General features: G+C 47.3%; 1 protein-coding gene across 5 annotated transcripts in view; it reads left to right on the top strand.

The window, feature by feature from the left end:
• The window catches only part of SEMA5B (semaphorin 5B), a 123,836-nt gene that overhangs the window by 95,108 nt on the left and 13,268 nt on the right, over positions 1 to 15,460 (top strand). For all 5 annotated transcript variants that reach the window (XM_070466072.1, XM_020871290.2, XM_070466069.1 and 2 more), the window contains 5 exons: positions 9,887 to 9,949; positions 10,294 to 10,392; positions 10,810 to 11,023; positions 11,699 to 11,984; positions 14,262 to 14,397. In XM_070466072.1, coding sequence (XP_070322173.1) covers positions 9,887 to 9,949; positions 10,294 to 10,392; positions 10,810 to 11,023; positions 11,699 to 11,984; positions 14,262 to 14,397 — 798 coding nt within the window. The remainder of the gene's footprint in view (positions 1 to 9,886; positions 9,950 to 10,293; positions 10,393 to 10,809; positions 11,024 to 11,698; positions 11,985 to 14,261; positions 14,398 to 15,460) is intronic.

Here is a 15,460-nt window from a genome sequence, read left to right as displayed (position 1 = left end):
GAGAATGGTTGTTAGTATATGAGGCTATTTAGTATAGGGTTTCACTACAAAGGGAAGTTGGAGAAGGGGAGAACTCCTTGGTGAGCTAGTATGATATTCTGGTCTAGTTTCTTCTAGAAACTGTTCTAGACCCCCAGGGCCACTGCAGCTGGTAGCCACAGAGGAAGCATAAGGGAGCAAAAAAAAAAAAAGTGACCATCAGGAGGGAGAGCCCAAGAAGAACTAGAGAAAATGGAAAAGAAATGCCATTTATCCATTTATAATAAACATTAATAAACATTTACTGAATAACTACTAAAAACTGGGTGCAGTCCTAGTATTTGAGATCCAAAGGTGAATCAAGCTCAGTCTTTGCCCCAAGAAGCAAGCATATAAATTATACATGATTCCCTTTACTGGATGGGATATGTTCCTGGGGCCTGGGCTGGAGCAAGGTAGAGTGAATGCCTAGAGGCAGCATCCCACAGCCTGCCAGCGTGGTCGGTCAAAGGAGCCCAGCCAGAGCCTAGGGTCCAAGTGGCTTTCATGGAAAATGAAGCCAAGATGCCAAGCCCCACAGGCCAGGGTCTAGGGGAAGCCAGTGCAGAGATGGTCCAAAGTGGGTGGGAGGAAGCAGATCCAGGGGTCCTTCCCAGAGCCCAGGGAGTTGATTTTTTATTAAGTTCCCATGGTCTGTGAATGAAGGTCTTCTGGGAGCCAACTGAGGAAAGGGAAATAGATGCACAGAAATAATGACAGTGCTGTGGGAGGCACGTAGGAAGGGGTGCATGCTGGGTGCAGTGGTGGCCCAGAGGCACAAGGAACCCTCAGCTCAGCAGGGTCTGAAAAGTCTTCCCAGAAAGCTGCCTTTGGGCTGGAGCTAGAAGGATGGAGGTTGGCCAGGTAGCTAAGGAGGAGACACAGAGATGTGAAGTAGCATGAAGCACGGAGTGGGGCAGTATGGGAGGATCACAGGGTGGGTGTGCGATAATGATGGGAGATGAGGCCCAGGATGAGAGAGGCTGCACCACAGAGGGTCTTCAGAAGGATTCATATTTTATTTTGAAGGTATAAAGGTTTAAGCAGAAAAGTGATATGATTATGTTTAGTGTTCCAATCACCTGGTCCGTGCAGAGAATGGATTCCTGGAGGAGCTAGTTAGGAGAAACTGCAGTAAGGTGATTGATGGGGAGAATTGAATTAAGGCAGCAGAGTGGGGATAGAGAGAAGACAGGAATTGATCTTCGGGTGGCAGACACCTACAGAGTCACAGCATCACACAGCTCCAGAGAGGACTGGGCATATTGTCTTCTGTGTGAAGGTGACCCCTGGAGTTGGGAAGGAGACAACCCTGGGGGGCTTAGCAGAGGCTTGGACCACAGTGGTGTCATCTAGGCTTCTGGTTGCAGAGCTGAGTGGCATAAACCAGGAGTTGACTGGAGCTAGCCTAACTCTAGACACTGGTTTTCTCTTGGGTGCCCACTAGACTAACTGGTGGAAGCTTTCAAAAAGCACTGATGCCTGGATCCTACCCTCAGAGATTCTGTTCTAGGGTACGGCTGGGCACTGGGATTTTTAAAGGCTCCCAGATGATTCCTATGTGCAGCTTTAGGAAGCACTGCTCTAGGATGTTAAGAAGGCCCTTTTCATAGATGTTGCCCAACTGGTTTGGCTTCCCCAGGTGTCATTGACAGCTGACCGGCAGGTCCTGGGTCCCCTACCTTACCAGATGTTAGGACTGTCTAGCTTGATGCTGAGGCCTGATGTTTGGTTCATTCAGCTCTGAGTGAATCTGGTCTCACCTTGGAAGGTATCTTCTGCCAGCCCCATTACTCATGCTTGAGGCAGGGACTGGGCCTCAGGGGCTTTTCTGAAGGGTCCTGCACACCAGCCACAAGTGCACCAGGAACTGGTTTTACCACCTTCCCAGGGTGTATCTTAGGGGCCTGAATCCAGGAGTTCAGGTCGGATTCTTTGTAAATAGGACCTAGGAGATAAATAAACACATTTCATGTTCACATCCTCACCTCTCCACCATAGGGGGACCCACCTGGCCACAAAGAGGAGGGAATAACAGAGAAGTTGGAGGGGGCCGTCCAGCATCACCTCGACCAGGCTGGAGGTAGACCACAGACTCTGGTCTCCTTTTCTCTGATGAGAAAGCCCTCCCTTTTGACCATAAAAGCTGGACTTCATTGAGTGCTCCTCCATTGCCCTATCTGGGGCTTTGGGTCCCTTTTTATATTCAGCATCTGCTATCATAAGTGGCTCACAACTAAGGGCCAAAAATGAGCTACACCACTTTCCTGACAGCATGAGGCAGGGCCAAGGCCTCCCCGCTCCCCAGTGCAGCTTCCTTGACTGTCTTTACTGCCTGGGGTATGCTCAAGGTTGTAACTCTCCTTTACAGCCAACTGCTCCTCCCACGTGGCCCCAGGATATGATTTAACCAAACTTAAACGGCAGTGTTTTATTGATAGTTTAAATAATTAACATCCCTTAAAGAAAAATCTAAATGCAAACTGTTTATGCAAACTAGTGTCCATTAAAAGGACTTCTAAGTACCCAGCCCCTATTAAACAATTTGTGTAAACTACTGTTCCTCAAAAAAATAGAAAAACTCAGCTTCCTTCCCAATTCTCCAAGCAGCAAGATTGGAGAGATGCAGGTGGCAGCAGAGACGGGAGGGTATGTGTGTGCAGTGTGTATGTGTGTGCATGTGCTTATGTGTTTGTGCACTCCTGTGCTTGCAGAAGGGGAGGGGAAACCAAATCAGCTCACCAGTGATTGTTATCTTTCAGTGTAACTTAACAAGCTGGCTGTGGGAAAGAAAAGGTGGTCAGTAGTCGACAGTGTCAGGGGGCTGCTGAATGGTAAGCTTACTTGGATTTGTCAATCAGGAGACCATGAGCCACCTGTGCCAGAGCAGTTCCGGGGGATGACGTGGCTGGAGGCCTAATTGCTATGGATTTATGGTCTTGGGCTGCCACATGTCCTGCAAGTGCAGAAATGAGGACTGTGATGTACATAAGCATCAGGACGCATATGGGGCTTTGTTTGTGCCTGGGCAGATGGTGAGGCTGCTTCTGAACTCTTTTCTAGTTATCTGCACATTGTCTAAACTAGGCTGGCAGCTCCAGAGTTGTTTGAAGTCTAAACTCTGCTGAGTGGTGGACTTAACGCTCAGACGTTTTCATGTTCAGCCATTCTCTCTGGTGTCCAGGGGAGTTGCTGAATCTATAAGGAGATTATCCAGTTCCTGGCTCTCTTGACTGCTTTCTCCCATAGCAGAAAATCATGCAGTTTCTCTTTACTAGAGATTGCTATCCTGGAATTCCTAGTTTAAAGTATTCTGTGTGGTCGATCGATTATACACATCTTATTTCCACTCCTTCACAAAATTCCACTAAAAGGACAATGAGAAATTTTAAAAGATACAGATCTGCAATGACAGCAAGAACAAAAGAGATGTCAGTAGAGAAAAGATTAAATGCACTCTGGGGAGGTGGAAAGTGGATGGAGCAAATCATAACTGATGTAGTGGAGGAGAACAGTTTATAAAGGGAGATGTAGCAGAGAAGTAGGATGACTCCCCAGAATGCCTCAGAAATTGGGCTGTTGGGTATTGTGGAATGTGAGGATGAGGTATAAGTCTAAAAGGGGGACATGGTTGAAATTATCTAAATTGAGAAGCTAGAACCTACATCTCCTGTCCCATCCCACATAGTAATCCCTTCCTCCATTTTACCCCTCCCCAATAAAGGAACCCTGGAGAAGGAAAAGGCTACCCACTCCAGTATTCTGGCCTAGAGAATTCCATGGACTGTTTAGTCCATTAGGGTCACAAAGAGTCGGACATGACTGAGCAACCTTCACTTCACTTCACTTCAAGAAAGGAAAACTAAGACTCTTTCTTTAAAGACCCAACTAGTGAGTCTTCAAATCTGGAGACTCCAAGAAAGGTGAAATCTCACCAATGGGGTATGGGACTAGAATAATATTTCTCCTTTTTCTATTTTTGTGCAGTTTATTTATTGAAGAAACCTAGTCATTTGTCCTATAGAGTTTCCCACAGTCTGGATTTTGCTGATTGTAGTCCAAGTGGTATAACTTAACATGTTCCTCTGTTCCCTGTACCATCTGTAAGATGATTCTTAGATATGAAGACTTTATCCAATTTAGATTCTGGCAAGATCACTTCAGAGATGTTAGTGTGTATTTTTTTAGGAGGTGCATAGTATCTGAATTTCTCTGTATTTTTTTTTAATGTTCGCAGTCACTGATGCTTGTTACCTAGATATATTAATTCTTTAGGTTACAATGCATTAGCTAGGCTACCTTACAAGGAAAAACTTCCTATCTACTGCTGATTACCTGATGATACAGCCGTACAGAAAGACAAGATAAATGTTTGACACTCTGTCTTTATTCACCAGTTTTCAAATAAGGAACAGGCTTTGTAGTATCTGTCAATGATGATTAGTGAATTTTATTATTTTATTACTGTTTTTACTACAGACTCATGGCTTTAAACATTGTGGATGTTTCAACCTATTGCAGTTGTCTCTCATGACTATCCCATCCTTTGCCAGTAAGGAGCCTCTTCAAGTTGACTCCTATGACACTATGACCCTAGCAGTTTTTTATTGCTTTCATATTAGTATGAAGTGATATTCTAGGCTCACCTTGTACATTTCCTATCCTAGATCTGGAATTAGCTGTTTCTCCAGGAAAACTTTATTCCTTTCAGTGGGAAATGGTTAGTGATTTATTTTTAAATATAAATAGCCAAAAGTCACCAGACATTTGAGGAAGGCCTCTAAAGTCAAGGAGAAAGATAAAAACAAACAAGCAAACAGAATGAAGGAAGCTGTAAGAAACAGGGACAATGCAAGAAATACAAGAAAACACTTTTGAAATTAATTTTAAAAACTAATTACAGTTTTCTGAGATATAAAATTATTTTGTTTATAAAACATTAAACAAAAAATGAAAATTTAAGGAGTGATTGGACAAATAAAAATTGAAGGATTAGAAGATAAAGTTGAAGAAAAATCTTTCAGAAATTAGAACAACAACAAAATACAAGAAATGAAAAGCAGGAGAGAAATAAATAACAGAAAACTAGAGGATCAGTGCACAAGGGCGAACAGTGGATTGGATTAATAAGCATTACTAAAAAGAGAACAGAGGAAAAGATAAGGAAGACATTAAGGATGAAATAACATAAGAAAATTTGCCAAAACAGAGGATGAGTCTTCACATTGAAAGGGTTGACTGAGTTCCTAAAAGAGACCTGCACTAAGGCACATCAGTGTGAATTTCAGTATACTGTTATCAAAAAGATGATTCTAAAAGTTTCTAGCATTCTTTTCTAAAGCAAAAGAGAAAAAGGTCACCACAAAAGATGGGGACTAAGAATTACACCAGATTGCTCAATAGCAACACTGGAATCTAGAAGACAATGGAGAAATAAATGTCTTTAAAATTCTGAGTGAAAATTATTTTCACCTTAGAATTCTGTACCAAAACAATCAATCAAGTATGAAGATAGAATGAATCAGACATGCAAGAATTTTAAAAAATTGATCTACCATGTTCCTTTTCATAGGAAGATACTGAAGATGTGTTCTACCAAAATAAGCCAATAATTCAAGAAAGAGGGAAACATGGGATTCAGCAAACAGGAGAGGAGAGGAGGTAAGTCCCAGGTTAACAGCCAAACAGGAGGACCAGTCCATCCTGGGGCAGGAGGCAGGAGGCTGGGGCAGGAGAAAGACAATGGGAACTAATAGGTTATCTGAACCATTTGTGTGTACAGTTAGCAAATAATATTGAGAGAGAATGTTGGACATTTGGGAAAATTCAGTAATAGGTACATTACAAAACAAGCCAATGAAGAAACTCAAGACACCTACTCAGCCCAGGAGAAACAAAAAGTTGGTCAAGAATGGAAACCTTGTCAGAATAGGCATATTTCACTGATTCTCAGAGGCATATGTTTTCACATTTTACTGAGTCTGAAATCAGGCCACGGCTTTCTATCAAAGGCATTTTATAGTCACCATTGGCAGACTGCAGTCTTGATGGAGTTGTCTCTAACTGTACAGGCCTGAACTTGTTCATTACTCCTGGTATGCTCAACCAGCAACAGCAAGCCACTGACATTTCAGTTCTCAAACCATTTAAGGATCACATGAGGAGGGACTGTGAGTCTTGGTTTGTCAGAAACCTTCTGTGGACACCTGCTGATAAGATCAAGAAAGCACCAGCATCCAACCTGTCAAGTGGGGGCAATAACTTGAAAGAAAATTCTGGAAACCAAAGAGAAATATTCTTGAAGAATTGCTGCATCACTGGCTTCCTGGGCAGTTCACAAAACGATGGTCTAAAACAAGCAAACAAAACAACAAAAAATGAGCACTGATGACAGAATAGAAAAGTGACTCAGAAGAGATGAACATTCTGAATTCAAAGAAGGTTTAAAAATACTTAATAAATTTTGCTTACAGTTTTCTTTTTGTATGCATAAAACTAATATATGATTAAATATATATCTAAGTAGAAACACTTCCAATAAGCTTACATTAAAAATTTAAGTAAAGGAATTTGCCAGCATGTTTTCTTTCTTAGTGATTCATATTACAATCAATGGTGTCTTACATTCAGTCAAATCTGGGGTTCTAGTTGGTAGCAGTGAATAATTTTCACAATGATATAAATAACAGTGTTGATTTAAAGAGTTAAATAATATATTAAAATATTAAATAATTTATATTACATAATTATAATGGGAGGACAGGAAGAAGAGAGGGATGGGGGAGAATGGAGATGGGTGAGTAGAAAAAAATTTTCACCTCCATAACAGGAGGTCAGAAGATGAAGTCTGAGATTGACACATATTTTTGAGAAATTGGATTTTTAAAAACATGTATAGAAAAATCAGTTCAGTTCAGTTCAGTCTCTCAGTCGTGTCTGACTCCTTGCGATCCCATGGACTGCAGCACGCCAGGCCTCACCAAATCCCGGAGTGGAGTTTACTCAAACTCATATCCATTGAGTTGGTAATGCCATCCAACCACCTCATCCTCTGTCATCCCCTTCTCCTCCTGCCTTCAATCTTTCCCAGCATCAGGGTCTTTTCAGATGAGTCAGCTCTTTGCATCAGGTGGCCAAAGTATTGGAGTTTCAACTTCAACATCAATGCTTCCAATGAATATTCAGGACTGATTTCCTTTAGGATGGACTGGTTGGATCTCCTTGCAGTCCAAGGGGCTCTCAGGAGTCTTCTCTAGCACCACAGTTGAAAAGCAGCAATTCTTCGACACTCATATTCCTTTATATAGAAAAATAAAAGAGTCTAAAATAATTGTCCTTGGGAAATGGGATTGGTGTGTGAGAGGAGTTGTTGCTGGAGTCTTTTAAATTATTTTTTCATACTATTTAACTTTTTCAACTCTGTGCATCATTACTTTGATAAAAATAATTTTTGAAATAAAATAAAAATAAATAAAATGACTCAAGCCGGTTCTGTGCTGTAATCATTATAAATATACATATTCTTTTCAGGCCATATGTTCTAACTTTTGGTTTGAGAAACCTACTCACAGTGAGAGGCTGCAAGATGTAACAGAGAGAGCTTAGTTCCAGTGTCCGTTGTCTGGGTTTGCATCTTGCGTTTGTTGCTTACCAGCTTTGTGACCTTGGGAAAACTGTTCAGTCTCTCTGAGCTTCATTTTCCTCACCTGTAAAATGAAGAGAGAGTGTATCAAGTGCCTGTCCCAGTGCTTAGCTCCATGTGGCTTTGTCTAACACCTTTTGATCGTACACACCTATCCCCCATGAGCCCCCAACCCTCACAGTGGGATTTCCATACCCTTAGAAATAAAGTTGACCCCTTTAAAGTGCCCCTGTGCTCAGGGACCCCAAGGCCCCAGTGGAGCCCCTTTGTCCACACTGTCCCCCTGCAGCACAGTCCCACTGTCCAGAGTTTTAGGCCTGGACATCTGCAGTGTATGTGGGTCTTTGCACTTTTCTGCCCCTAGAGGCCCTGAGTTTGCTTATGTCCCTTTTTCCTTTCACATCAGGCTCAGTTTGGGAGCTGATAGGTGCTGAGTATGACAATGGCTCCCTTGTTCCTGTCCAGATGAAGCCCACGACTCTGTGTCCAGATGCCAGGGAGATTTGCCTTTCTCCAAGGAAAGTCTGGGAACAGGGGCCTGAGCTCCAGGCATGGCATGGCAGGATGAGCCCAGTCTGGTCATCGGTCTGATGGGATCACAACCAAACTTGCCACCCAGCTCCCAAATCTGGGGTCTGCCGAAGTCAGCTCTCCCTCTGCCCAGGGGCACTGGGGCTGCAACTTTGGACAGCAGAGAACAGCTCTGCCACTCTAGCTCCTGCCACCCCTTCCCCTCCCACATCCTCAGTTCAGTTCAGTTCAGTTGCTCGGTCGTGTCCGGCTCCTTGCAACCCCATGAATCGCAGCACACCAGGCCTCCCTGTCCATCACAAACTCCCAGAGTGGAGTTTACTCAAATTCATGTCCATCGAGTCGGTGATACCATCCAACCATCTCATCCTCTGTCGTCCCCTTCTCCTCCTGCCCCCAATCCCTCCCAGCATCAGGGTCTTTTCCAATGAGTCAACTCTTCGTGTGAGGTGGCCAAAGTATTGGAGTTTCAGCTTTAGCATCAGTCCTTCCAATGAACACCCAGGACTGATCTCCTTTAGAATGGGCTAGTTGGATCTCCTTGCAGTCCAAGGGACTCTCAAGAGTCTTCTCCAACACCACAGTTCAAAAGCATCAATTTTTCAGCGCTCTTCTTTCTTCACAGTCCCACATCCTAGGCCCTAGGAATTCAGTAGACAGTGACCGCAAGCCTAGAAGGCTTCTATTAGAAATTAAAAGCAGGTGGGTTTTGTGTTTTTTTTTTTTTCTTTTTGCTTGTTTGGATGGAGGAGCTGCTTGCTCAGGGCTCCCTCTCCCAGGACAGGTAGGCAGTTCATGTTTATACATGTGACCCAGAAATACGTAATGGACCACACTCTGGGGCTGACATTGCCTGGATGTGAAGGGTGTCTTTCTTCCCCAGTTGCTCTTCAGTGGCTGGGAGGGGTCTCAGGATGTACAGGCAGAGTAGATGCAGGGGAAGGAGGCTTCCTGGGTGGGGACAGCTCTGTTGTCATGCCAAGGGCACTTGAGAACACGAAATGTCCTCTGGGTCCCCGAAGTGAAGCTGTATCCCCCAAACATCGTTCCACAATAGAGCATGAGTGATGCTACAGGGAAACAAGGAAGCTGCCTGCACAGAGGTGGATGGAGGGTAGCAAGTAAAAAAGGGAAAGTCCTGGGTCCTTGAGACAGTGGGATAAAGAGGAAAAAAGCACACATAGCTTTTGAACCAGGAATGGGGGTTCCAGTCTCTGTCTCCCACATCCCAGCAGCAAGTCATAGAGGCAGGGTTGCAGTTGGCAGGTCTAGCCTTTCCACCCTCTCTGCCTCCCATTCATTTAAGGAACGTCTGGTACATAACTGAGGCATGTTTCCTGCCTCCTACTCAGGGCCTGGGGTGGGACTGAGGGTCCTCCTTGGCCACTCACATCTCCCCAGCTGACCTGGAGGAGAAGGGCAGGGGAGGCCCCAGCCCAGAGCCGCATGGGGACGATGGGGGATGAAGGGGTTGTTACTCCAGGCCTCCTCAACCCGAGCAGGTGTGGAGGGTGTTGGGCCGAGAGGATGTCTCTGGGTAAGGAGGTCTGGCAGCCCAGCTGGGCCCGCAAGGATGCTGTGAGAGGAACCTTACCCTGCAGGCCATGGCTGGCGCTCTGTCTTCTCCAGCTGGGCCACTGCCTGCCCTGGCTGTGAGTGACACAGCCGTGTGACGTCTGTGTGCTCCTCCCACAGGCCACAGAGTGGGCCTCCAACGAGGACACGCGCCGCTCCTGCCAAAGCAAAGGGAAGACCGAGGTATGTGGCCTTGGTAGGCAAGGGTCTGACTTGGAGCTGGTGGGAGGCCCACGGTGCTGAGGACAGAGGGCCGCTATGTGGGAGGCCCAGCCTGGAGGAGCCAGGGGCTCCTGGTGAAGTCAAGAAGGCAGCCTGAGTGTCTGAGTGGGCGGGGAGGCAGAGAGCTAGCCTGGGAGGGAGGGGTGGGGGAGGGCGACAGTCATAGATGCTACCTCAACTTTGGACTGGGGTGCATCTGGGGCAGAGCAATGCTCTCGAATATCTGTGGCACAATGGAGTGAGGGAGAGACACCTAGCTCCACAGGTGGAGAGCCTGTCCTATTGCTTCTCCTTTCTTGCTTCAGGAGGAATGTCAGAACTACGTGCGAGTGCTGATTGTCACTGGCCGCAAAGTGTTCATGTGTGGGACCAATGCCTTTTCTCCAGTGTGCTCCAGCAGACAGGTGGGGGCTGCATGGGGTCGGCAGACAGAGGTTCTCTCACTCAGGCACATGGCCTCAGGACAGAGCTGCCAGTTCACGCAAACCAAAACAAAAAGGATGCCCAATTAGATTCGCCTTTCAAATTAAAAACAGACATTATTTTAGTGTAAGTATGTCCCATGCAAGATTTGGGATATACTTATGCTAAAAATTATTCATTGTTCATCAAAATTCAACCTCACCTTGGGGGGTCCTAACTCTGGGAACAGCCTCTGCCCTCCATGATGACTGCTCCCTCAGAGGGGGGGCGATGAGAAGGAGGTGGAGGGAAGGAGGGGTCCAGAGACACCAGGGACCCAGGAGAAAGCAAAACTCTGGGGAAAGAACAGACAGCCCCAGGGCCTCAGGAAAATAGCCCCATCTCCCCATTGTCCCCAGGTGGGGAACCTCAGCCGGACAGTGGAGAAGATCAACGGTGTGGCCCGCTGCCCCTATGACCCACGCCACAACTCCACGGCTGTCATCTCCTCCCAGGGGGAGCTCTATGCTGCCACGGTCATTGACTTCTCAGGTCGGGACCCCGCTATCTATCGCAGCCTGGGCAGCCGGCCACCACTTCGCACCGCCCAGTATAACTCCAAGTGGCTTAATGGTAAAGAGACCCAGCCCTAGGGCTCCCCTGGTTCTAACCCAGCCAGCCCACCCTGACCCCCATCAATTTCCTTCCTGCCCAACCAGAGTGGGGCAGACCCTTGCCCAAGGACCACAGCAAGTCAGAGATGGACTCTGGATGAAATCACTGATGTCCTGAGGACCCAGAGCAGATGGGGGGCAGACTATGAAGGGAGAGAGTTAGGAATTGATAAGGAGGAAAGGTTACAGGAAAGAAGAGATTGGGGGATGGTATTAGGAGTTTCTTGCCCTTTGGAGTTGAATCCCTGATTCTCCACTAATGAGCTATGTGACCTTGAGCAAATACTTGACTTCTCTTGAGCAAATACTTGAGGCCACAATGATCTCATCTGTAATATGGGGACAATCATAGTATGTACCTCATAGCTTGTTAAGAGGATCCAGTGGGCTAATCCATATAAAGTACTTATAGCAGTGTCTGGTGCACAAGTGAGTACTCAGTCATACATGTTAACTATCATTGTAACTGCACTTTGTGTTGGGGGTGGGAACAGGGTTAGTGCCCCCAGGTCACCAAGCTGGCGGGGGGGTGTAGGATGCCCATCTAAGGAAATGGAAGCGGCCTGGTGCTCCCAACTCTGTCTTCTTCCTCCCTCGTGGCCTGACCCACCTCTTGTTCCTCTTCTGTCCCCAGAGCCAAACTTTGTTGCAGCCTATGATATCGGGCTATTTGCGTACTTCTTCCTGCGGGAGAACGCGGTGGAGCACGACTGTGGACGCACCGTATACTCTCGTGTGGCCCGCGTGTGCAAGAACGATGTGGGGGGCCGCTTCCTGCTGGAGGACACTTGGACCACATTCATGAAGGCCCGGCTCAACTGCTCCCGCCCGGGCGAGGTCCCCTTCTACTACAACGAGCTGCAGAGTGCCTTCCACCTGCCCGAGCAGGACCTCATCTACGGGGTCTTCACTACCAACGTGTGAGTCCCTGCCTTCCCCCCTATCCTCCCCTGGATGTCAGGGACCAGCTCTGACCTGCCTTCACAGCCCGGTGGCCTCGGGCAAGTCCCTGTCCTCATTTCTCTTTCTGTAAAATGGGGATGGCCGTGCCTTCTGCCCTGGGTCCTTTGAGGATTTTGTGGCTTGCTGCCTCTAGAGAGGTGAGCACTTGTTCTGGGTTGCTGTGACAGTCAGGCCTAGGCCAGATGTGAGGAAAATAAAAGGAGCTGGATTGTGACTCCATGAAAGACCTTGCTGGGGATGAAAGTGCAGCAGGCTGCCTTTAATGAGGGGGTGACAGCCCTGGGAGGGTCCTCCAGATGCCCACAGGAGACGCTCAGAGACTCCACCCTTCCAACTTCAGGATTCCAGGATCCCACTAAACCTAACCAGCAGAGTCTTGTCACAATCTGACTGCCCTGGCAAACACAGGCTGGGAATTAGAAGGGTAACCCCCCACTGAGATCATGAGTCTGTCCTCCACTGCCTCCTTCTGTGTACAGGCTGATCCATTCAGGTGACTTTTGTACAGAGAATGCTGAATGGGCAGCAAAGACCAAGAAATGAATTTGCTGTCCAGCATGCTGAGGGGAGTTCTCAGTAAGGACATCAGAAACATAGGAAGCAGAGAGTGGTGTTTGCTTACCTAGGGCCCAGCTAGCAGCACTGGATGAGAGCCAGAGTAGCCACAGAATGGATGGTCTAGGGGATGGATAGGAGGAGGGGAAAGCAGGGAAGCTGGAGCAGAGAAGCCATCCAAGCTAGGGGACAGACATGCGACACAGCCATGTGCTGTGAGCTGGGAGCTGACAGCTGGGACTTAGTGACCAGTCCACCGTCAGCAGTAGAAGGTAGGCAGCTGTGAATAAAGGGCAGGAGTCACTGGAAAGGCATCAAGGGAAAATAGCAATGTTAGTATAAACTGCAAATTGTTTATGTATTGTGCACCTTCTTCATGTCCCCGGTTCTTATCAAATGGAGGTGAGAGTGGGAGACACGCCAGTGAGCAAGAGCAGACCTGACTCTGCCCAAAAAGAGCTTACGTTCTCAAGGGTCATTATTAAATGCCCAGTTTTAACTGCAATAAAATCTACAGAGGGAAAGGGCAGTGTGCAGAGAAGCTATGATCACTATGGAGAGGTGATGATCAGGGAAGGCTTCCTGTAGGAAGTGATATCTATAGGATGACTGGGAATTAACTAAGGGACAGGAGCATTCCAGCCTGAGGGAACAATATGCACAAACTTTGGAGGTGGGAAAAATTGCTTGAGGAACTGAGAGGAGACCTGTGTAGCAGGAACCTGGTGGGTGAGGAGGAGAAAGACACAAGAGTTGGCTGAAGGGCAGGCATAGGAGGATTATAGACAGGAGGGCCTTTAAGGATTTTGATCTTTATCCTAAGGGTAAGGAGAAGTTATTGGAGGGTTTGAAGCAGGACAAAGGCTAGCTCGGATGTGCATTTGGCAAGTCACTCTAGTTGCCGCGTGCAGGATGGATTAGAGGAAACTGGACATGCTGCAGAGACAGTGTGGTGTCCTGGAAGAGAGTGGGGACTGCGACCAGGCAGAGGGGGAGTGAAAGGCACATTTGGGGAGAGGGACTAAGTGCAGAGAACAACCTGGTAACATTTGGTGTACTGGTAGTCTCTCTCCAAACTGTCCACATCAGACTCAGAGAAACATTTGTTTCCATGACTGAAAGGGACCTGAGAGGTCGTCTGGCTGCAGGTGTTGAGCTGCAGCATAGAACATTGGTTTGGTAACCAGGTTGTTGTTTTTATTTTTTTAAATAAAATAATAGAACAGAATTGAATGGAAAAAAAAATCACAGTATAATGTATTTAGTGATACATTGTTTCATGACAATGCATTGCAAATGTGTATGTCTGCAGTATGTGTGTGTCATACTGAGTTGTCATATAAAATGTATTTCTTAACGGTGGACCATGAACTAAAATGTTCGAAAACCATTGACTTTATTTGCCCTCCCACTGAATAAAGGAAGGGGATGAGAAGCACAGAAGGATCCACCAGTTTTTCTCATCCATGGGTCCTTCTTTCCTGGAGGGTTTCCAGAGTGTAAGGACCATGTCTCCTCCTTCTGTGAGATCCCCGTGATACAGAAGGCCCCAGACTCATCATAGGTGCTTAGTAAACCTTGGAGCTGTGCCACACTGACTTGACAGCTGGAGGTTGGATTTAGGGGAGGGTGCTGAGGCCTCCAGAGAAGGCAGCATCCCGCCATCTCTTGCCTTTCAGAAACAGCATCGCTGCATCTGCTGTCTGCGCCTTCAATCTCACTGCCATCTCTCAGGCTTTCAGTGGTCCGTTTCGCTACCAGGAGAACCCCAGGGCTGCCTGGCTCCCCATCGCCAACCCCATCCCCAATTTCCAGGTACAGCTTCTCCTCCCCTTTCCCTCCCATCACATACCACCCTCCCCCAGACTATCAGCCACAAGCTGATGCCCAACTACTTAGTGTAACCGCCAAATGTGTTCCTGCTGGTCTATGCCCATCTGTGGGGTCTGCAGGGGTTCCCTAAGAAGGTGGTAACCTTAAGACTGTGGAGCAAGAAAGGAAGAGTGGATGGGATGCAGAGCAAGGGGGCTTGCTCTGAGCCATCTCTAAATGTGACCCGTCACCTCCTAAGAGGGAGGGAGGTCGGACCTCAGCCCTCCTCAGTATAGGGGACCAGGGCTGGGGGGCACACTCACAAGCTGTCTGGCCAGGAGTTTGCTCTCAGTCTACCCAGCATGTGATGCCCAGAAGGTCTCTGAGTACCAAGACTGGTCAGAGCCTAGACATGGTGGTATGAGCATCCCCAGTGTGTGACGGAGAAGCAGGAAGAGCCACAGAACAAAGAAAAATACAGATGGTTGACTTTCACATCCATCCAACTTCCTGCCCAGGGGACAGAACAGAGCGGGGAAAGACCTCAGGCTTTCCCGTCATACAGTCCTGACCCAGATCTAGCCCCTTCTCTGTGTGACCTTGGGCAAGTCACTCAACCTCCTTGAGTCCTTTACCCTGATCGGGCACATCGGGATAATACCACCAACCTCATAGATGTGCTGGAGGGTTGACATGCACCTGACTGGGGTCCGTAGAATGATACGCACCTGACATGCTCAGTAAATGACAGCTGCCTTCCAGCTTTGGTTTAGAAGGCGTGGGAACCTTGAAATGAGAAGGACATGGGAGAGGGAAGGCAGGGCTTGGCCCCACGTGGGGGAGGGGCACTGACAGCTACAGCATGATATAACAGAACACTTGTTATCCACACTCGTAAGATCAGCTTTTGGATAATCAAGCCCCCTTTTCATCTCCCTGCCGGCTCCACCCCTGGTAGGTCCCTCCTCCCCCATTTTCCCAGCTTAACTGTCCCTTAGTTCCCAAAGATGAGGTGTCTTCCTGGAAGAGGGTGCAGGGCCCTTAGCGGGGATGTTAGGGGTGGGGA

The sequence above is a fragment of the Odocoileus virginianus genome, chromosome 4 (genome assembly GCF_023699985.2).
Source record: "Odocoileus virginianus isolate 20LAN1187 ecotype Illinois chromosome 4, Ovbor_1.2, whole genome shotgun sequence".
NCBI lineage: Eukaryota > Metazoa > Chordata > Mammalia > Artiodactyla > Cervidae > Odocoileus > Odocoileus virginianus.
This window is presented reverse-complemented; position numbering and strand designations above follow the sequence as displayed.